The sequence below is a fragment of the Rhamphochromis longiceps genome, linkage group LG17, assembly GCF_057381845.1.
Source record: "Rhamphochromis longiceps isolate RC_006_pf linkage group LG17, R_longiceps_female_GT1.1, whole genome shotgun sequence".
NCBI lineage: Eukaryota > Metazoa > Chordata > Actinopteri > Cichliformes > Cichlidae > Rhamphochromis > Rhamphochromis longiceps.
Genome location: NC_140573.1, coordinates 9493407 through 9517308, shown reverse-complemented (window position 1 = coordinate 9517308; position 23902 = coordinate 9493407). Strand labels below are relative to the sequence as shown.

The window sequence follows — 23902 nt, the reverse complement described above, 5'->3', positions numbered from 1 at the left end:
AATAGTCTCACTGTTTGCTTTCTTAGTTTAGCATCGATTTGCGATGGACTGGCAACCTATCCAAGGTGTGCCCTGCCCCTCATCCAATTACAGCTGGGACAGCTTCCAGTCCCAGTATGACCCATAAGAAATTATCACTAAAAACACAGTACTTCTGAGACTAATCGCTATCTGCTTTAAAGGTGTCTTTGGGTGTATGTGTGTGTACATGTGTGAGTGGATAAGTGGATCGATGGACAGACGGAATTACTTTGAAAGGTGATCCAACCGGCAGCTGTTATATTTCAGTCTGGATCAATAGGTGGTCTGATCAACTGAGTGATACTGCTGCTGTTTAGCAAAGCTGGAAATATTACTAATAGCGATCAATGTGATTGGGTCACATGGCACATGTGAACGAAGATAACACAACAGCGATGCAAACATTACACCAGCTGCCTAAAGGTGAGGCTCTTTGTGTAACAGCTGGTGTGTTTTCCAACCTTCAGTTTTGAGTGTTGGCTAATGATGGCAGGAAAAAGACAGCGGCCACAAGTGCTCTATGTAAGCCCTTACGTTCATTCCCATGCCCAGCTTCTTCTTGTTGAAAGGTGCCAGATGAAGTGATCTGCACATCTAATCAGTATGCTGCTGGACACTTCACTGTGACTAATTTGGGAAAGTCTAACTTGAGGGAAATCCAGAATAGCCTGAAGGGATTATTTATGGACGAGGGATCGCCTTCAGAGATATGACTGAGGCAAAGGACACCAGTGCTATGCCTCTTAGTTCGCTACTACAAAAACCTGAACCTGAGTACCTATAAGAAAATGGAAGTGAAACAAAGCTATAATTCTGCATCCTCAAAGAGACGACATAAAAGCAGGCATATTAAAAGCAGGGCAGATTATTCTGCTGTGTTTCTGTGTTGTAACTGAATCACTGTGGCTTTTGACTGCTGACCACACAAAACAAGATATTTGAAAATGTCAGGATGGGATTTTGAAAATGGTGATCTGCCCCTGTTATTGTTTTAAGGCATCTTTAAAGAAGGCAAGTGATACTTAAGTGAACAAAAAGAAACTGGCAGATTTGCCTGTAAGGAAAATAACTGTTAGTTAGAGCCATTATGTTATAACTGTAACATGACTCTTTCACTTTAATACTGCCTCTTTTTAAAGGGCTCAGTTAAGTAGAAACATAAACACACAGACAAACAGTGTACCTGAGATGCTCCGTAGGTCTCGGTGCTGTAACTTCTGGCAGACAGGGGACGCCGCTGAGTCAGGCTCTTGGTTGGATAACCAATCATGGGCTTCTTCTGCTCCTGGTAAGTGGGGTAGTCGTCGTCATAACGACCGTTTCTCTTGTTGTGCAGCATCTGACTCTGGTTGTCGGCCATATTACTCATCGCGGAGTGCTCCATGGGAGTGGAGTAGACAGCCCGGCCATAAAGAGGGGGATCCACCTGAGGGTCACAGATGGGAAGTGAGTGGGAGTTTAAAAAAAACAAAAGTATGAGCTTTCATCCTGGCCTCAAATAAATGCATGGGGATGGGGATGACTTTCAAGTAGAGCCTTAACAAAAACTAATTTTGGGTCTTAGGGAATAAATAGTGTTTGAAAGAAACACATTTCTATGATTTACTTTACATTTCAATAAAGTACATGAAAGGGAAAATCACATCCATTTATGGAATATGAGCATTACTTGTTTTGTTGTGCTTACCTGTTGTCTGTACTGAGACTCTTGGAGCGCCTCCTGCTGAGCTTCATGAACCCGTCTGAACAAGGCGAGCTCCGTAGAGCTCACCAGTGAGTCCGCTCTTCTTAGAAATCCTGGTCTGGAGCGCTGACTTGGGATTGGCTGCTGCTGCTGGCTGGGCGGACCATCTTGGTTGATTGGCGACTGGGGGAAAGAAAACATCTCCAAGGGTGGATATGCACGATACCGAGGGCTCACTAGCTCTTTGGGTAGTGTCTTCCCTGGTTGGTTGAGGTACTCCAAAGCCTTCGATGAGTGGTTGACATAATCTGGTGTGTTTGGGAAAGGGGGAGGGACCCGGCGATCCATGGTCACCTGATTGGTAAGAACAGAATTGTTTGTTTAACTTTGTATTGTTTGGTTTCAATCAGATTATTTTAGTTTTATTGTGTATGTCTAAAAACGTAATATATGAGCGCTACCAATGGTTCACAACTCCATCGAACCTGCGGGTTGTAGTTGTGGTCAAAGTGGTAAGCCTTTTGTGGGATGGCAGGTTTTTGGTTCTGTCTCTGGTTTTGGTCGCCAGATCCGTGTCCGGGGTATCCCATCTCCTCATCTAACATGGGGGCAGACTGTGACCGTGACATGTTGGTCTGCTCCATAGAACCGGGGAGCTCTGGACGGTCCAAACTAGTTTGCTGCTCAATGGATGAACTATAGCTGTCCATGGGAATGCTGCAGAGGAACGTGGCATCATTAGAAATCAACTTCAGTAGCTGCAATCGAGCTTGAGCTTTCTTTAAGAAGAATCAGAACAATATCTACCTGTAGACCTTGTAGGAGCCAATGTCAATCTCGTCTATGCTCTGTGACTTCTTAAACTTGGATCTCGTCTCCTTCATCATGGGGGACAGGCGATCTGAGCTTTTACTCATCACCACGGTCACCTTGTTGACCCCGCCTACACTGAGCTGATCCTTCCTGTTTTGCTCCCCCTCATTGTCGTGATATGTCCAGCTGCCGGGCAAAGGCACTGTGCTTTGCTGAAGCCTTGGGGGAAGAAATAATCAAGGATTATGAGTTGATGATAGGGATAAGTGTTTTTCAATTATGAAGCACAGAAACAAGCTGGATTAGAGGAGTGTTACAATAGTAGAAACTGAATTTTTTGACTAATGCAAATTACTTCCACACCATCGGTCAGTTTCTTGTGACGCAGCTGCACCAAAATTTGAGACTAAGGCTACAGCTCACAATTATTAGAAATTAACGCTTTTTTTTAACTTTCTTTGGCATATCAAAATGACCTTGCACTGTCCCCAGAAATACATTTTATAGTAACATAAAACTAAGAAATGAAAACTGAAATGCTTTCACAATCTCAATTTAGTGACACTTTGGTGTTTTTGCATTGCAACAAAACTAAGTTAAGTAAGATAAGATAAGATAAGATAAGATAAGATAAGATAAGATAAGATAAGATAAGATAAGATAGAACTTTATTAATCCCTCGGGTGGGTTCCTCTGGGAAATTCGATAAGTAAGCTGATTTGTTATTTTATTGATGTGGAAATAAAAACAGTCACAGCTGTAAAACTTTCAAATCAACGGCTTTAGTTATAACAGCTCTGATATGTTTATTTACTAAAAAAAAACCAAAGACTGCACTGTAAACAGGATTTGAGACCTGCAAACTCTTGGAATTATTAAGCTTTCCCAATAAAATTATGTATTTCAATTGTAAATGACCGTCAGTCACTTACCTTGGATCCATGTCCTTGCGATCAGGATTGGGGCTGGAAGTAGGTGTAAGGTCCAGCTTGGAAGGAAAAGCGGTTCTGTCCTCCAGGGGGCTCGGGGTCCTGGTCCAATTCTGCCAGGGATTCTGGGAAGGATGTCCGGAGGATTGCGAGTCATTGTCCTGGTTTGGTCGTTGGTTGCCGTGGAAGGGGAGCGTCTGGGTGTCCAATTCCAATGGGACCCCTACAATTCGGTCTTGCCTAAGGAGGGGGCGGCGGCCGTGTGTTGATGAGCTGCGAGGCTTAGAGCCCAGCGGAGGGTTTCCCTGACTGGTGGTTGATGAAGGAGGATCCAGAGAAGACTCCTCTGCATCGAAACCCGTGTTGTCGTAGTGAGGTGCGTCAACCCAGTCAAAAGGCTCACTAAGTGGACGCCGATCCCCACGTTGCTGCAGGGTTCCTGATGGAGGAGTTTCTCTCTGAGACAGCAGGGGCTTGGAGTCAATGGGCTTGGGAAATGACTGGGCAAGTCTACAAAGACAGAAAATATCAATCACTGATTATACTGTGGGAGAAAAACCAAGAAGATCAAAATTGCAAACAGGCGACATGCCACGTGGATGTGTGTTGCACATTCAATCAGAGACAATGAGCTCAGAGGACAGATCAACTTTCTCTCCCTTTCTCTCTGATGTCTGTCACACCCATTAGGCCAGAAACCATGTTTGTGTTAGTTATTGTTTACAAGAGAACACATGCCTTCAAACTCCCTCGCTACTACTTACAGACTGCAAATATCATGTTCCACAAGTAGAAATAAAATACTGCAGTTGTACCTCACTTCAGGGCATGTGGATTAACAGATTTAGTGTCAAACAATACTAAAACCAGCTACCATCCTCCAGGGCCTGCTTAAAACAAGAAGAAACATGGGAAGGACAAGGAGAAGAAAACTAGCATTATTGGACACTATGTTTTGACTGAGCTAAGGAGACACTGTGGTGTCTAACAGAAACAGAAAACATCCGTAAGGTACAGCCAGACAGTCCAATCTGCTAAACCGAAGATTATCGGTGGAGCGAATTTGAACATCTGTGTGTAATATAAACACATATATTGCACATTTCTGTTTTATTCTATGTCTTGCTGTAGATAGCTGATATATCAGTGACAGATATTTTATTGTTACTGCCATCCAGTCTGAGCAATATGATTGAGACTACACTGACAGTGTCGTAAATATGACAGGCAGACTAAGATGACATGTTTTTTTTATAGCTGTAACATTTCTGATTAGAACTCAAAACTGTCCCAAAAAGTTTTCATAACATTTTTATCCCTTTCTAACCAACATCATCAAGTGCACTGCACCTAGACTTAAAACTTCAGGAGACAGCCCAAACCTTTTTATTTGCTTTTCTAATGCACTGGGGCAAAAAAAAAAAAAAAAACTCCTCTGGATAGTAACATGACTGAAGCTCAGACCAGACAGCTTTGAAGCTGAGAGAGAAAATCCTAAAGAGAAGTCTGCAGTGTTCCAGTGAGCCTCTCTGACCTTGACAGAGCAAGCAGGAAGATGGATGTGACAGATTACAGATGGAGAGAAACTGAAGTGGGGTTACAATTGAAATGTACAAGAGATGACGGACAGCGGGAGGGAGGAGTCATGAAACGGGCGTGCGCACCTGTTGGTCCAGTGCGTCTGAGGGGCCTGGTCCTTGCTGGGAGGCGGTAGGGCGGGATTGTGGGGGTGTCCGTGCGACAGCGTGTGTGAGTGCGTATTGCCGGGCGGGTTGGAGGAGCCCGAGGAGCCCTGTGAGGGAGAGTAATCGGAGTAGGTGGCCGATGAGCCGCTGTGGTTCAGACAGTGGAGTTTATCAACCTCTTCATCTGTAGACTCTGGACAGACAGAAGCAGACACACAGCACGTCCTCTTTGTGATCAACATCATTATATTTTTGGATTTTCCATTGAACTTTTGTTCTTCATGTTATTCATTTTCAACTTTTGCTTTCTATTGCATTTTGGTACCAGAAGCTTGCTTCATGTTAGTTTTCTTTCCTTAAATTTCGATTCAGTACAGCATAATCACACTATTTTTGTATTATTGTTAGTTAACTATATTAAACTTATCTTTACTATATTGCTAATTGAAAAAAATGACCAAATGAAGCTCAAAACCAGTTTTGGCAGATATACTTTAAATTGTTTTGGGAGCACTGAGGGTGAGCACTGCGGTATACCGCCAGTACATGTTTTCTGCAACTATATCTATGTCACTCCCATGCTGCACCTTTCTCTGGCCCCTTACATGTACCACCCAATTGCTACAATTACAGATCAGGCTCCACTCCATCAGGTGACCGATTGAGCAGTATCTAATGTCCTCTGGGTCCGACCTATTCTGAGTTTTTGTCCCCCAATTTAATTACCTGGGAATTCAGCCAATGCACTTTAACCTCCTAGGACCTGGCATCCACATATGTGGACATCACATTTTGGGTTGTTTAGAGCAAAATACAAAATGTTGTTCTACAAGGGCCTGATTTCCACTTACGAGGACGTTATACTGCCACTGTTCTATCAAAATTTAAAATGAATATCCTCATATGTGGATCTCAGAAACAAAAATCAGGTAAAAAAAAAAAATCAGGTCATTCTTTGTTTTTATATTCATCAGGACCCAATCAGCCCAAATAGCAAAGAAAAACTGAAAATGCATGGCATGAAAGAGTTCTTATCTTAAGAGATTAATAAGGACTTTGATTGTTTATTCCAACAGAATCACTGCCCCAAACACCTCCCCCCTCCCACACCACCTAAAAATAAATAAAATACCAGCAAAAAGAAAAGCAAACCCTTATAAAGAAGGAAAAATATTACTATTCCAGCCAAACAGCAAAACTTTTAAATGTGGACTATTAAACATCAGGTAACTCTCTTCTATGTCTGTGTCAGTACATGAGTTGATCAAAATATTGATGTATTTTGCTTTACAGTAACCTGGTCACAGCACGATCTTGTACTGACATGTGGTATAGACACAGTTTTTTGCCTGAGAATCCTAATAACATTTCATTTTACAATAATGGACTACAGAGCACCAGAAAAACAATTTCAAAGGACTAGACGTCTTTCTGAAAATGTTCTGATGAGATTGTAAAAAGTGCTCCCTTCATTTTTATCTTCTTCTTTGTTTTACACCATTTTGTCTTTATTTATTCATTCATTCACTTGGTTATTATTAAACTCTGGCTTTTTTCCCACTGTGTGTTCTTTGTCCTGCCTCACTCAACTCACCCCAACCGGTCGTGGCAGGTAGCTGCTTCTCCCTGAGCCTGATTCTGCTGGAGGTTTCCTTTAAAAAGGAAATTTTCCTTCCCACTGTTGCCAAGTGTTAACTTATAGGGGCTTGTCTGATTGTTGGCTTTTCTCTGTATTATTGTAGGGTCTTTACCTTACAATATAAAGCAATTGAAAAGAATTCTTCAATGTAACGTGCCAACACAACGCAGAGCAGCGTCCTAAACTTTACTCCCACAGAGGTTTATTATCTTGTTGTTAGTGTCATACATCCTCACTGCCTGGATGTATGAAACAGGAACAACACTGGGTTTAGTTCCAGCACTGTAGCCAGGCTGACAAACAGTGCTCCTTTGACTTTAACTAGTAAGGACTTCATGAATTTCTTCATAAATAAAATTTTAATCATTAGGGGAAAAAACTTCATAGCCCTCATAGCCGTCCCAAGGACAAATGATTACGTTCACTAATTTTAATAACTGTGGTGATTTATTTCTCTCTCCTATCAATCTTTCTGAAATAATAATAATGCCTTCCTTTAAATCATCATCATGTCTATTACACCCAATTCCTACAAGGCTGTTAAAATAAGACTCACCATTGATTCATTCTTACATTTCAAATACCAATCATTATATTTCTATTAACTAGCTACATACCACGGGTTTTTAAGGTATTTATAATTAAACCACGACTTAAAAACCCTTTACTTGATCCAGGTGTCTAAGCTAATTATAGGCCGATTTCTAATCTTCTTTTTTTTTTTTCAGAAAAATCTTCAAAGAGCAGTTGTAAAATGGCTGGGTCATCATTTGCAGAGGAATGATCTATTCAAGAAGTTTGAGTCAGGATGTAGAGTTCACACTAAAACAGAAACAGCACTAATGATGATTATGAATGACATTCTGCCCTCTGACAGTGGACTCATTTCTGTGTTTGTCCTGTTAGACCCCAGTGTTTACTACAGAGACTAGAATACACTGTTGGTATTAAGGAAAATACACTGTACAGGGAGTGCAGAATTATTAGGCAAATGAGTATTTTGTCCACATCATCCTCTTCATGCATGTTGTCTTACTCCAAGCTGTATAGGCTCGAAAGCCTACTACCAATTAAGCATATTAGGTGATGTGCATCTCTGTAATGAAAAGGGGTGTGGTCTAATGACATCAACACCCTATATCAGGTGTGCATAATTACCGTAATTGTCGGGCTATAAGCCGCTACTTTTTGCACAAGCTTTGAACCCTGCTGCTTTTAGTTGGGTGCGGCTTTTCTATGGATTGTCCATGATTTTTGTCATATTGTAAGACGATTTGCTTTATTTGTTCCGCTGTTGTACGGCACTACGTTGCCTGGCGGAAGGATCGGGGTTCAAGAGTGGTATGTTGGTCACATGTCCGTCCGCCAGGCAACGTAGTGCCGTACGAAGTAGCGCGAAAAGCAAACTTCAAAGTAGCGCTACGCGTTCAGCGGGAGGCGTAGATGATGAGCGGCGATAAACTTGCGAAAAGCAAGTTATGCTCAACTCCACCAGTGGATTCTGACAGCGTGGAAAAGTGTGAAAACATCCACGATCACCAACGGATTTCTAAGGGCTGGACTGATGATGGAGAGGAGGACACCGCCACGGCCCTTCTGAGGGTGTTCGACTCTGACACTGACAACGAGGATTTCTTTGGTTTTGAAAGTGACAACGAAGGAAAGAAGCTGAGAGTGGATGACGAAGCCATCCTGAGCCTGTTCGTTTCCAACACTGGAGAAGAGGACTTTGGTGGTTTTAGTGGGCAGGAAGAAGAGAAAGATGGTGGTGAATGACTGACTTTTCTTCTTGTTAAAGCCGTGTCACTGCACCTGAGCCTAAAAGGTGGTCTGAATCTATTTTTCTGGTGTGCTGTAGGTTATTGTTATGTACTACATTTGTTACTCGTTTATGAAGCACAGTACATGTTATGTTGTGGCAGGGATTTGTCCACCAGGGGGCAACGGTGGTTGGGGAGCTTTCAGTCTGTGGGGGTGCATGCCCCGGTTCTCTTAATAAAGAAGCAACTGTGAGCTAAACATGGTCTCCGTGGTTCCTTGGTCTTAGGATATCACATATGGCGACGAGGGTAAAAGCCAGGTTTTGCTGTGAAGTTACACCGTGCTAAGTGACTTATGAACTGAGGTTGGCAAGTGGTACAGCGCTAGTATCTGTGGGAAGTGGAGCGTAACCCTCGGTGTGGAATAATGGCTACCACTTTGGGCTCGGTGGCACCGTTCGACAGCGAGCTGCAATCCTGGGAGGAATATTGTGAGATTTTGGATTACTTCTTTGTGGCGAATGATATTAAGGAGGAGGAGAAGAAGCGAGCGGTACTGTTGAGTTGCGTGGGCGCACAGACCTATGCCCTGATTAGGAACCTACTCAGTCCGGTCAAGCCAGGGGATCGTTCTTATGCTGAGTTGGTGGGATTGTTGAACAATCATTTTCACCCTAAGCCGAGTGAAATTGTGCAGCGGTGGAAGTTTAACACACGGAATAGAAGGCCGGAGGAAAGTGTGGGCGATTATGTAGCGGAGCTGAGGAAGCTCGCACAGGACTGTAACTTTGGAGACTCCCTGACGGTGATGCTGCGGGATCGTTTAGTATGTGGAATAAGCGACGACAGAATACAGCGCAGATTGTTAGCAGAGGATTCGCTAACATTTGAAAAGGCGCTGAAGTTTGCTCAAGCAATGGAGGCTGCTAACAGAGACATTGTGGATTTGAAGAGCATGACAGAACAGTCGCGATTCACTAAAGGATTAGGAGCCGTGAACAAGATGGAGGACGGCGGCTCGACGTCACAACAGGTTGTCAGGAAGTGCTACAGATGTGGAGGGCTAAATCATGTGGCCAAGGACTGCAGGTTTGTTTCAGAAAAATGCCACAACTGTGGAAAGGTGGGACACATAAAAAGGGTTTGCCGAATGAAAATGGAACAAAAAGGAGGCCGTGGCAGACAAGGTAAACAAGCCCATTTCTTGGAAGAGGAGAATGTGGAGAGTGAGGAAGAAGGAGCTGAAATGCACCACATAAAGGCAAGTATGTATAATGTGCATGAGGAGATTAGCATCCCAAGGGAAGAACCCATCAGACAGAAGCTAAAAGTAAATGGACAGAATGTGACATTTGAAGTAGACACAGGCTGTGGTTACACTATCATGTCGAAGGAGTCATTTAAAAAACTTTTTGAAGGCAGTAAGGCGCCCAAAGTAAGCAAGTGTGGAATCAAACTGAGAACGTATGGAGGCCACAAGGTACCCGTGTGGGGAGCAGCCCAAGTGCAGGTGGAATTCAGAGACAGTAAGAAAACACTGGATGTGGTGGTGGTTGAAGGGGCTGGAACTAGTTTGATGGGTCGGGGATGGATTAAGGCCCTCCAATTAGACTGGCAACCTGTACATAAGATAGAAGGCGGAGATGATGCCTTACAGCGGATACTGGCCAGACATGAAACAGTGTTTAAGGATGAGTTGGGAACGCTGAAGGGGTTTGCAGCAAAGATACATGTAGCCAGTGATGCCAAACCATGCTTCTATAAGCCCCGATCAGTTCCGTTTGCTATGAAAAAGAAAGTGGAGCAGGAACTGGAGAGACTGTTGGAGGAGAAAATCATCCAACCAGTGAAATTCTCAGAGTGGGCCGCACCCATTGTACCCATACTAAAGCCAGACTCCAGCGCCAGAATTTGTGGTGACTACAAACTGACTGTTAACAAGGTGTCGCCTGTAGAACAATACCCCATTCCACGAATGGAGGACATGATAGCGGGGCTGGCGGGAGGAGAAAAATACACCAAGTTAGATATGAGTCACGCATATCAACAGGTTGTACTTGATGAGGAATCTAGAAAGTATGTCACAGTGAACACACACAAGGGTTTGTTTACATACACCAGGTTGCCATTTGGTGTGAGTTCAAGTCCTGCCATTTTTCAGCGCACCATGGAGAGTGTGTTGCAAGGTCTGACTAATGTCGCAGTGTATCTGGATGACATCATCCTGACGGGAAAGAATGACAAAGAACATCTTCAAACACTGGCTGGAGTGCTGCAGCGCTTGGAGGAGGCGGGCCTGCGCTTAAAAAGGAGCAAATGTCAATTCATGGAGAAGGAAGTGACATTTTTAGGACATCGGGTGGATAAGACCGGTTTACATCCAGTGCCGGCAAAAGTGAAAGCAGTGCAGGAGGCGCCACCCCCAAAATCAGTGACAGAGCTCAAAGCTTATTTGGGGTTGTTGAACTTCTATAATAAGTTCTTGCCAAACTTGTCCACACTGTTGGCCCCACTGCACAAGCTTCTGAGAAAGGGGGAACCATGGTGTTGGGGACCAGCACAGGAGAAGGTTTTCGGCAAATCAAAGGAACTGTTGCAGTCAAGCAGTGTATTGGTACACTATGATGAGCAAAAGGATTTAATTCTTTCTTGCGATGCGTCCCCCTATGGAGTGGGAGCAGTACTAGCTCACCGCATGCCAGATGGTCAGGAAAAACCCATTGGGTTTGCATCACGTACCCTGAATGCAGCAGAAAAGAACTACTCACAGCTGGATAAAGAAGGATTGGCTGTGATATTTGGTGTACAGTATTTTCATAAGTACCTGTACGGCAGGAAGTTCATGATTATCACGGATCATAAGCCATTGATAAGTTTGTTCCATGAGTTGAAGGCCGTCCCTCAGATGGCGTCACAGAGGATCATGCGATGGGCAGTGTTATTAAGAGCCTATGAGTATGTCATTAAATACAGAGAAGGCAAAAATAACAGTAATGCTGATGGTCTGAGTCGTCTCCCTCTTCCAGAGAACCTCCCTAAAGAGGTGGCAGCTGAGGACCAAGTGTTGATGGTAGATCAGGACCAGGAGGGCGTGATGACATCTGAGCAGCTGCAAAGATGGACAACCAAAGATCCCATACTCTCCAGAGTGCGTGAGTATGCTATGAGAGGATGGCCCACTATGCAGCATCCTAATTTTCAGCCCTACAGACAGAGACAACAGGAGCTGAGTGTGCAGGATGGGTGTGTGCTGTGGGGGGCGAGGGTGGTGATACCAGAACAAGGTCGACGCCCCCTTTTGGAACAGCTACATCAGTCACACCCAGGAATGAGCCGCATGAAGGGCCTGGCCAGAAGCTACATGTGGTGGCCGCATATGGAGAATGACATTGAAGACAAGGTGAGGTCCTGCAGTACATGTCAAGAACATAGACACAGGCCACAAGAGGCACCGCTACACCCCTGGGAGTGGCCAGAAAAGCCCTGGAGAAGGATACATATCGATTATGCTGGCCCGTTTTTGGGTAAAATGTTCTTAGTAATAGTGGACGCCCACTCCAAATGGTTAGATGTGTATCCAGTTCCATCCGCTACAGCAGCTGCAACCATAGACTGCCTGAGAAATTGTTTCAGCACGCACGGCCTTCCTGAGATGGTGGTCTCAGATAATGCCCAGTGTTTTGTAAGTGCACAAACTAAAGAGTTCATGGCAAAGAACGGAATCACTCACGTCACCTCCGCTCCATATCACCCCGCCTCCAATGGGTTAGCAGAAAGAGCAGTGCAAACGTTCAAAGAACTCATGAAAAAGAGTACTGGAGACACACTGGCAACCAAGTTAAACAGGGCTCTGTTTAGTTACAGAATCACACCACAGTCCACAACAGGGAAGTCTCCCGCTGAGTTGATGATGGGCCGGAAGTTGAGGTGTACTCTTGATCTCATACACCCTGACTTGAAACAAAAAGTGACAGCAAAACAAGATAGCCAAAGACTGTATCATGATAGACATGCCAAGGAGCGCATGTTTGTTATTGGAGACACAGTATATACCAGAAACTATGGCAGAGGACCCAAATGGATACCAGGACTTATACAGGAGATGACGGGGCCTGTTTCCTACTTGGTGATGCTGGGCAATGGGACAGTGGTGAGGCGTCACGTCGATCAGCTGTTTGCCCGCCTGGAGCCGTGCCTGGCAGCAGGAATGCCTGAAGGCCACCCAGACGAGGATGAGAGACACATAGAGGTGCAAGTTACACCAGTGGTGAAGCCACATATGGAGAGTAGTGATTCGCTGGAATCACCTGCCACTGGGTTACGGCGATCGCAAAGGACCAAGAGAAAGCCGGAGCACCTGAGAGACTTTGTGCCGTGATTACGGTGAACTGTTATAGGTTAACCTAAGACTGTTGGACTAAAGGTTCACTATTCCGGAGTGAAATTTCAATAAAGGTTGGGGACGGGGTTGTTGCATTTTTTTTTTATAAAGGTGAAGTTTTTGGTTATGGGTATTTTCTGTAGTGATTAAAACTACAGAGTAGTTCCAGTTTAAGGGGGGAGGAATGTTATGTTGTGGCAGGGATTTGTCCACCAGGGGGCAACGGTGGTTGGGGAGCTTTCAGTCTGTGGGGGTGCATGCCCCGGTTCTCTTAATAAAGAAGCAACTGTGAGCTAAACATGGTCTCCGTGGTTCCTTGGTCTTAGGATATCACAGTACATGTTTCGTACTTGTAATTACCGCTACTTGTACATATACCTAAAAAGTTATGCAAATATAAGATAAGATAACCTTTATTAGTCCCACACGTGGGAAATTTGTTTTGTCACAGCAGGAAGTGGACAGTGCAAAAGTTATGAGGCAAAAATTAGAATACAATAAGAATAAATACAGTACACAACTGTACAGAATAGAATAAAATAAAATACTATATACAGTAGAATAAAATAAAATAAATATACAATAAGATAAAAATAGAATACAAATACTATATACAACTGAGTAAAAATACAACGATGACAGAAAGGATTATTGCACTTAGTATTATTGCATATGTATGGATGTGTGTGCTTGATCAGTTAAAGTCTTTATTATGGAGTCTGACAGCAGTGGGGAGGAAAGACCTGCGAAATCTCTCCGTCCCACACCGTGGGTGCCGCAGTCTCCCACTGAAGGAGCTGCTCATTGCTGTCACAGTCTGCTGCATGGGGTGGGAGATGTTGTCCATCAGGGATGACAGCTTAGCCGCCGTTCTCCTGTCACTCACCACCTCCACTGGGTCCAGAGGGCATCCTAGAACAGAGCTGGCCCTTCGGATCACCCTGTTCAGTCTCTTCCTGTCCCCAGCAGAGATGCTGCCGCCCCAGCAGACCACACCATAAAAGATAGCAGAAGCCACAACAGAGTCATAGAATTTCTTCAGGAGTGGGCCCTCCACTCCAAACGACCTGAGTCTCCGCAGCAGGTACAGCCTGCTCTGCCCTTTCCTGTAGAGGGCGTCTGAGTTATGAGTCCAGTCCAGTCTATTATTCAGATGAACACCAAGGTACCTGTAGCTGTCCACAGCCTCAATGTCCATACCTTGGATGTTCAGTGGTTGCAGTGGAGAATGCTTGTGCCTGCGGAAGTCTACCACCAGTTCCTTGGTTTTACTGGCGTTGATCTGGAGGTAGTTCAGCTGGCACCAGTTCACAAAGTCTTGGGTCAGACCTCTGTACTCCTTGTCGTCCCCATCAGTGATGAGGCCGACTATTGCAGAGTCATCAGAGAACTTCTGCAGGAAGCACTGGGTGGAATTGTGGGAGAAGTCTGCAGTGTAGATGGTGAAGAGGAACGGAGCCAGAACCGTTCCCTGTGGGGCCCCCGTATGTACCCCTAACTTGTTTTTCAAAATATTAATAAAAGTGATGCATCTCCAAACAGCCATCTCTTTCCTGACAATTCGCTTTGTGCATATTCTCTTACATATGATAAGTCACCATTGAAACACCTGCGGCTTTTAGTCAGGTGCGGCTAATGTATGTACAAAACAGGATTTTCCCCTGATTTTAGCTTGTGCGGCTAATATTCAGGTGCGCTTTGTAGTCCGGGAAATACGGTATTAGGCAACGTCCTTTCCTTTGGCAAAATGGGTCAAAAGAAGGACTTGACAGGCTCAGAAAAGTCAAAAACAGCGAGATATCTTGCAGAGGGATGCAGCAGTCTCAAAATTGCAAAGCTTCTGAAGCGTGATCATCGAACAATCAAGCGTTTCATTCAAAATAGTCAACAGGGTCACAAGAAGCGTGTGGAAAAACCAAGGCGCAAAATAACTGCCTATGAACTGAGAAAAGTCAAGCGTGCAGCTGCCAAGATGCCACTTGCCACCAGTTTGGCCATATTTCAGAGCTGCAACATCACTGGAGTGCCCAAAAGCACAAGGTGTGCAATACTCAGAGACATGGCCAAGGTAAGAAAGGCTGAAAGACGTTTTTGAATGTCAGAAATGTATATTTGTGAATGTGGAGATGTTATATTGGTTTTACTGGTAAAAATAAATAATTGAAATGGGTATATATTTGTTTTTTGTTAAGTTGCCTAATAATTATGCACAGTAATAGTCACCTGCACACACAGATATCCCCCTAAAATAGCTAAAACTAACAACAAACTAAAAGCTACTTCCAAAAACATTCAGCTTTGATATTAATGAGTTTTTTGGGTTCATTGGGAACATGGTTGTTGTTCAATAATAACATTATTCCTCAAAATACAACTTGCCTAATAATTCTGCACTCCCTGTAGTGGTTTCTAAAAGCTCTCATTCTCAAAAAGTAGCGTTATCTGGAAGACGCAAATGGAAATACAGCAAAAATGTTGAACATCATTCATTTCACACAGACGAATACATGTTAAGGATGAGAGGGAAAGAGCTAGCTTGTTTAAAAATGTGCTCTGAGGTAAGGATTAGACTCTCCTTCTGTCTTAAAATTCACAGAATTATGGGATATGCGGTCTTCTATGACCGAGACATATTTTGTATTTAAACAGAGCTAAGTAGTGCCCAATGGCCACCAACATTAAAGGAAAGCGTAAAGGCATATCCCAATAATAATGTCATTTTAATAGATATTTAATCATCTTCATTTTTGATGACTTTTGATCTCTTTAGCTGTTAGTTCTGGCATCTCAGGAACAGAAATAATAAAGTTTTCTAATATTTTTCTAATATTTGAATCAACATGCAAACGCACTTTACACTTCTCATCTGTTGCTCAGTTTCAAAGCTCACCTGTGACCTTTTAAACCCCCAAACCTATAAAACAAATCAGAACTACAACCAAATCAAAAAGTGGATCAACGACTTCTTTGAGTCGTTAACCAGAATTGTGTTCAGGGGCCTCTCGAACACTTGACTAGAAAGTGAAGGAATTGCATGCTTCCTTCGTGTTGTCATCAGATTCTTAACCCAGATCTCTGCAGTGTTCTCATTATGCATGTGGACACTATTTAGTCCACAGCACTGACGCAAGACGTGGCCTGGTTATAAAACACGGCTTTTTAAAATCTTTATTTAACTTGGCTGCTGTAACTGAAATCAAGAGCTGCTGTTGGAGAGCTGACCTGGCTGCAGACAGACGTGCACTGTGTAGATACCAACAATCTGAAAACTTCCTGAGTCAAACTTAGTCAAATCTTCACAAAACAAACCAGAAGAAGCTTTTTATTTACTTCGTAAGAGCCTCCACTAAGAACTGATACTCCACTGAGGCAGACAAGCTGTTTGAGCTTTAATCATTTTGCAATAAGCTTTCTTAAGGAGGAGTGGATCATATGATGAAGCTCCGTATTAGTGAAAGCTGTCGATTGTTGCGGAGAGCTGATAATAAACTGTTTCTTTTGGAAAATGCGATTAGACACTCAGTTATTCAGAGTGGAGACAGATTTTTGATAAGGCAGTAAAAAGTGAGCTTTGTTTCTTCTCTGATGAAACCGAAGCCATCAGGGCAAATGATGTAAAAATGGCCAAACATTCACTTTAGAGGTTCGCTATGCACACTCCTCGTCACGCTCCCTCTGCCCTCATCTTACAACATGCCCCAAAGCTCTTTATAAGACCCACATTAAATAACTGCGCAGCCTTGTTGTCGACATGTATGTACATGACTCCGACATGTTCCCTTAAAGCTGTACGTGTATGCTATAATACAGTACCTTTCTTATCCTTCCCCAGCAACACCACCTTTGGTTTGTACATTGGTGGCTCCACCAGGGTGGGCCTCATGTCAGAGATCCGGATGTCGTTCGGAGAGCCGCCCATTGAATCCTGAGGAAGAAGGGGGAAAAAAGCATCAGGCATATACAGTAGAGAAGAAAAGGCAGCTTCTGTGATTTAAAAAATGATTACGAATCTCATGTAGACAATTCGTTTTGCTTGACTGGCATCAAACATACATACATTTGTTAAATAAATACAAACTTTGGTAAGTATTTCAGCAGGTTCTGGAGTTCCTGATCCCCAGTAGGATCATGGAGCGTGCTTTTAACCCTCTGGGGTTTTGATTTCACTGATGCCTCAGATTCTCTTATGTAAGGCCACGTGGAGTCATTATTGTAAGAAACAACCAAGTTCAGTACAGTCTGCACTATTTGAATACAGTTCTGAAAAATAAGATATTATCACCTTGTTAGAGAAAGTAAAAACTGAACTGAAGCACTGATTACGATGTATATACACATATTCCGACAAAGTTTGATGGTTTAGCTCTAAATGCAAACATGACTTTTGTTTGTCTGCAAATCCTCACTGGGGTCCTCACAAAACCCTCACAACACTAAAGGTCAGAGCGTGAGTGAGAGTTAGAGTGACTTCAAAAGATATCATAACTTTCTTACATCTTGAACTTACAGACATATGAGTGATGAAATCTGTGCAGTGTCACACAGCTAGCACTGAATTTTGGATGTGTTCAGTGGTATCTTCTGGATATAAAAGCTATAAAAAGTCCACAAACCAAGTAAAAATACCTAATTAATTTTCTTTACAGTTCTTTTTGGATTGTGTGTGTTTCTGTGAGAGAGTGAGAGACAAACCTCAGAGCTCTCTGTCAAGTCCTCTTTGTCGTTCCTCTTAGGAATATCGATGCCAGAGTTGTGCATTGGTCCCTGATCCATTAGCTGAGTCTGAGAGAAGTCCTGCATCTCTCTGTCTGTCACCTGAAAAACAACTCCATTTTTTGAGTTGTGCACTGATTTGCTTCAAACGGACAAACACAAACATAAGAAAAGCTTTTGTTGTTCTCAGCTGTCTTCTGTTTTAGTGATCAGAGACTTGGATGAACTTACTTCAGGTAAGCTCTTGCCATGTGAGAGCCGTTATCAGATTATCACACACAAGCATGATGTCTGTGTCCTGCGACATTGTTGCTAATAAATACATTTGGGACTAAATGCTTGTTGACCTCCTGTATGTGTCTGTATGTGTAATCTGTACCTCTTTAGGAGGCAGGGGCCACGGTGGTTCATATGGCTCTTTGCTGAGGTGTGTATGTTCCATGTTGGTTCCTGCCGAGGTGGCGGTGCCTGTGCTCAGCTGGTGCTGGTGCCCGTGTCCGGCGTGTACGGCGTGACCGGCGTGTCCGGCATGTACGCTTTTGCCCACAAGACTTTGCACTGACTTAACCATGTTCTTCAGGTCCTCAGGGTAGGGTGTTGGATAGCGTTTTAGGTTTATCTCCACCTACATGACATTTAGGACTATATTTAATAAACAGGGCGTGAAGTAGCAAATTTAAATCTGCCAAGATCAGCATAAAGGCGTTGGTCACAAACAAGTAAACCTGATAAGGGAGCAAGAATAAGCACGACTTATTATCTGAAATCTTGCAAACATAATTCAGCATACAAGTGCACAGTTTTCTGCATGTGTTTCTGTCAGGAAACAGCATTGCAACTTAAATCAAGGAGAGGCAACTGGAGGACAATTGCTTCCAATACTGGGGGGAAATCTACAGTCTGACGAAGCAGCTGATCTCTGAATGAATCCTAGTAGCATATAAACCTGAAATCTGTAACAGCTGACCTGTCACATGTGTAAAAGAACACATAACATCATTTACCTGACCAATGTCTTGTTAAATGCATCATTTTTTATGTGCACTGTGTGATACTGCAGGGATTCATTTATGACATCTGCGTGGTGATAACGTTTTAATTTTAGGGGTAAATTGAATTCTAAGGTGCAAAGTATGCGGATGACCAGAAGCAGTTTTTCTATATCCACATGTGGTGTATAATTATGGAACTGTGTCCAAACATAACAGAGATTATTTTCTTAAGATTTAAAGGGGTGCTAATCCCAGAGTGTCTGACTCAATGTAAAGCATGAACTATATATGTGGAGTATATATAGTTTTATTTATGTATATTGTGTGTGTAGAGTTGTATATAAAATGTCTGATTATATTTTATATCGAGGAACGCTCATTGTAAATTAAATAGCATTGGGGGGATTATACAGTGGCTTGCAAAAGTATTTGGCCCCCTTGAACTTTTACACATTTTGTCACATTACAGCCACAAACATGAATCAGTTTCATTGGAATTCCACATGAAAGACCAACACGAAGTGGTGTACACGTGAGAAGTGGAACGAAAATCATACATGATTCCAAACATTTTTTACAAATAAATAACTGCAAAGTGGGGTGTGAGTAATTATTCAGACCCCTTTGGTCTGAGTGCAGTCAGTTGCCCATAGACATTGCCTGATGAGTGCTAATGACTAAATAGCGTGCACCTGTGTGTAATCTAATCTCAGTACAAATACAGCTGCTCTGTGACGGCCTCAGAGGTTGTCTAAGAGAATATTGGGAGCAACAACACCTTGAAGTCCAAAGAACACACCAGACAGGTCAAGGATAAAGTTATTGAGAAATTTAAAGCAGGCTTGGGCTACAAAAAGATTTCTCAAGCCTTGAACATCCCACGGAGCACTGTTCAAGCGATCATCCAGAAATGGAAGGAGTATGGCACAACTGTAAACCTACCAAGACAAGGCCGTCCACCTAAACTCACAGGCCGAACGAGGAGAGCACTGATCAGAAATGCAGCCAAGAGGCCCATGGTGACTCTGGACGAGCTGCAGAGATCTACAGCTCAGGTGGGGGAATCTGTCCATAGGACAACTATTAGTCGTGCACTGCACAAAGTGGTAAATGGACTGATTCTTATATAGCGCTAAAGCGCTCTATACAACATGCCACATTCACTCAATCACACCCATTCTCACAAGCACTTTACCTATACGTAGTGCTATCTAACTACGTTCACACACATTCATACTCCGATGGATGCATCGGAGAGCAACTTGGGGTTAGTATCTTGCCCAAGGATACTTGACATGCAGACTGGAGGTGCCAAGGATCAAACCACCAACCTTCCGATCAGTAGGTGACCTGCTCTACCTCCTGAGCTACAGCCACCCAAAGTTGGCCTTTATGGAAGAGTGGCATGAAGAAAGCCATTGTTAACAGAAAACCAGAAGAAGTCCCGTTTGCAGTTTGCCACAAGCCATGTGGGGGACACAGCAAACATGTGGAAAAAAACTAACACTGCACATCACTCTGAACGCACCATCCCCACTGTCAAATATGGTGGTGGCAGCATCATGCTCTGGGGGTGCTTCTCTTCAGCAGGGACAGGGAAGCTGGTCAGACTTGATGGGAAGATGGATTGAGCCAAATACAGGGCAATCTTGGAAGAAAACCTCTTGGAGTCTGCAAAAGACTTGAGACTGGGGCGGAGGTTCACCTTCCAGCAGGACAACGACCCTAAACATAAAGCCAGGGCAACAATGGAACGGTTTAAAACAAAACATATCCATGTGTTAGAATGGCCCAGTCAAAGTCCAGATCTAAATGCAATCGAGAATCTGTGGCAAGATCTGAAAACTGCTGTCCATCTAATCTGACTGAGCTGGAGCTGTTTTGCAAAGAAGAATGTGCAAGAATTTCAGTCTCTAGATGTGCAAAGCTGGTAGAGACATACCCTAAAAGACTGGCAGCTGTCATTGCAGCAAAAGGTGGTTCTACAAAGTATTGACTCAGGGGTCTGAATAATTACACACACCCCACTTTGCAGTTATTTATTTGTAAAAAATGTTTGGAATCATGTATGATTTTCGTTCCACTTCTCACGTGTACACCACTTTATGTTGGTCTTTCACGTGGAATTCCAATAAAATTGATTCATGTTTGTGGCTGTAATGTGACAAAATGTGGAAAAGTTCAAGGGGGCCAAATACTTTTGCAAGCCACTGTATGTACTTTCTTTTCTGTTTTCTATGTTTATAGTTGTTACTTTAATATTAATATTTGTATATTCAAAATAAATCAGTCACTCAATCAGTCAACTAATGCTTTACTTGTAAAATGTCATATTAATCTTAATATTAGAGGTGCTCCAATAGCAAAAACAAAGATAAACAGACACCCTACTCATCTCATACGACCCCCCCTCCCCCCACCTCCCACCCCAAAACAGATATAGCTGACCTTGACCTTCCCAGAGTTGTCTTCCTCTTCTTTCTTGTCCTCAAAATCGAAGGCCACAGTCATCCTCTGTTGTCTCTGCTCCTCCCACAGCGTAGGATTAAAGCTGTCGCTGTCCGACTGATAATCTGCACACACACCATAAATTAACAGCCGAGGGTTTAAAATTATAGTCAGGTAATCTTTACCTGCGTTACGCGCGCGCACACACACACACACACACACACACACACACACACACACACACACACACACACACACACAAAAGGAGTTCGTACCCTCATCGTGTCGCGGCTGCTGGGGAAACATGTAGTTGGTCAAAACCTTCTGTTTGGTTTCTGGGTGGGCTTCTGTCTGCAGTGGGATCAGAGCCTTGGACTGCAAACACACACACACACACACACACACACACACACACACACACACACACACACACACACACACACACACACACACACACACACACACACACAAACACACACAGAGTATTGTTGTAGGAACTTTTACTGATGACATCTATTCCATTATGTCTAATTTTAACCTGCACCTACCCCTTTTCCTAAAAACAAAGATTTCTGCCTGCTGCTCATTTAAATTGCTCACACAATCAGCTGCAGCAGAGCTCGACTTCAAACGAAACCTGCCGAGTGCTAATGCAAATCACTTGGGAAGGATTTGCGAATCAATTTTCCCAACAGGGAAAATAAATGTTTCATTGCATTCAGATTACAAATATCACAACACATCCTAATTAAAACTGCACCAAGACATTATAGTTTACATTTTCTATTTTCGGATACAATGCTAGTAAACTTTTCTGTCTTCCTCGCAAACTTTAATGCGGACCGAATTCCCATGACGTCAGAGTCACCACTTGTAATGCATCAAACAGCATGAGCGAATATGAGTTTCATTACTGAGGCAGAATATGCCGACATAAGTGGTGATATTAGATGTAAATGTGTGAACGCTCTGCCATTAAACAAATTGCATTTGAATTTTAAATTTGCTTTCCTCTTCAGCAGGTAAATAACGCTCCGAGCTTCTTGGGACTCATGATTTCGTTTAATGGCTTTGATTGAACTTAAAAATAAAAATGCAAATGTCTCAAAGAGCTGAAGAACAGTTTGGCTGCTTTTTCTGAATGACAGCTAAAACTGCATCCTCTCTGTGGACTCTGTGCTGTATATAGCGCATTCATCGCAGAGAGAATCAAATTCAGAGGGCCCATAAAATGATTCATTGCTATGTAGCATCTGTCTTATCACTGAGAAGGTTAACATGCAGCAAACTCTCACTGAAAGCACAAAATCAAGTAATTATCAGTTCATTGTAGTGTCTTTAAAAAACAAAACAAAGGAGAGAATAGTGAGAAAATGAACAGGAGCTGACATAAAATATTTAGCATGTGTATTTTTCATCATTATCACCCTGTTGTGAATAAATCTCCCTATTTTATTGATTTATCTTTGCCACACCGTTTTGATAAAAAGCCATTAGAAATGAAACGTGACACTAATTGATAATTAACAATAAAAACCTTCCAGTGACAGGCAAGTAAAAAGGACCTGTTAGTGACTCATCTCCATATTTATACTCTCGAGCTCTGCCAGAGTTACTTTGCATCATCAAAGTGAAGAGTAATCCTTATTTGAACCTCGGTGCAGGCCCTTTCAGCTCCTTTGCCCATTCTTTTTAAAACAACTCTCTTTACTGACTGGTTAAACTGAGCAGCAGCCGTGAACAGCAGGTGAGATGAGCCTCTGTGCTCTGAGATGACCATGTTGGGGACATGTACTGTCTGACATTACACAGAGCCACGAGTAGAAGAGGTGGCTCATGGGCGGTACTTGAACATATGTTGACCTTATGTTAAATATGGGAACTCAGATATGTGATAGAAACTAAGGAAAGGATAAAGAGGTTGAAAGTCTATCAGAGAAACACAATTTTATAAAACATGCCATATCATAGTTGTGGTAATTTAATTACAATGTCGATTTCGTTGTGTGTTTGTGCTGCACATTTGTTAGCACACATTTGTTAGCTACGTGCTCTCTTGGAGAGCGTGGGCAGAGAGAAAGAGATACCTGATTGTCAGAGAGCCACAGAGCTGCCAGGTCCTTCAGCTTAGTGAAGGTAAACGGTAGATTCTTTAACCTAATCGAGAGAGACACACAGAGAGGGGGGGAGAGAGGGAAGGTGAGAAAGAAAAAAAAACAGAGATGTTTCATCACCCACGCACTGTACAGACCGCAGAGCATATAACCATAGCAACACACTCAGCCATTCCCATGGAAACAGTAGACCGAACCGAAACGACCATTGAAAAAGTTTGCGCTCGTGTGTGCATTGTATCTATTCACTACTGAGTCATAAAGGAGCTTGGTCTCTGCGTGTGTGTATGTGTGTGTGCGTGGGTGTACCTGTTGTCGCTGAGGTTAAGGACTCGCAGTTTGGTCATCTGTCCGATCTCATCAGGAAGAAACTCCAGTTTATTGGACCGCAGTGACATGACGGTCACGTTCTTGCAGTTACCGATCTGAAACACACAGAGACACAGACAGTCAGATTACATTAGATAAACATCGCATAGTGAGCAAGATCCACAGCATCACAATTAACCTATATTACACTGGACATCTTCAGACTGATGAGTGTTAAATTACAGATAGTATAAGACTTTTGTGCATCTTTGTAAGGTGCGTTTGATAATGTTCAATACCTTACGTTTACAAAATGTAATAATGTTGTTTTTAAAGTGACCATAATTTTTGTTTTCCATTCAAACATGTAATATATTTAATGCATCCAGATTTATCATCTTCTCTTTCAATAAT

The 23902-nt window shown here is 43.0% G+C and overlaps 1 protein-coding gene across 1 annotated transcript in view; it reads right to left on the bottom strand.

The window, feature by feature from the left end:
- Positions 1–23902, bottom strand: part of lrrc7 (leucine rich repeat containing 7) — a 93971-nt gene that overhangs the window by 17028 nt on the left and 53041 nt on the right. Inside the window, exons 13-25 of the mRNA XM_085386603.1 lie at positions 23489–23604; positions 23153–23222; positions 21341–21440; positions 21066–21190; positions 18005–18250; positions 17605–17727; positions 16726–16837; positions 5112–5325; positions 3451–3957; positions 2513–2737; positions 2167–2422; positions 1709–2059; positions 1205–1447 (exon numbers count right to left, since the gene is read on the bottom strand). Coding sequence (XP_085242729.1) covers positions 1205–1447; positions 1709–2059; positions 2167–2422; positions 2513–2737; positions 3451–3957; positions 5112–5325; positions 16726–16837; positions 17605–17727; positions 18005–18250; positions 21066–21190; positions 21341–21440; positions 23153–23222; positions 23489–23604 — 2688 coding nt within the window. The remainder of the gene's footprint in view (positions 1–1204; positions 1448–1708; positions 2060–2166; positions 2423–2512; positions 2738–3450; positions 3958–5111; positions 5326–16725; positions 16838–17604; positions 17728–18004; positions 18251–21065; positions 21191–21340; positions 21441–23152; positions 23223–23488; positions 23605–23902) is intronic.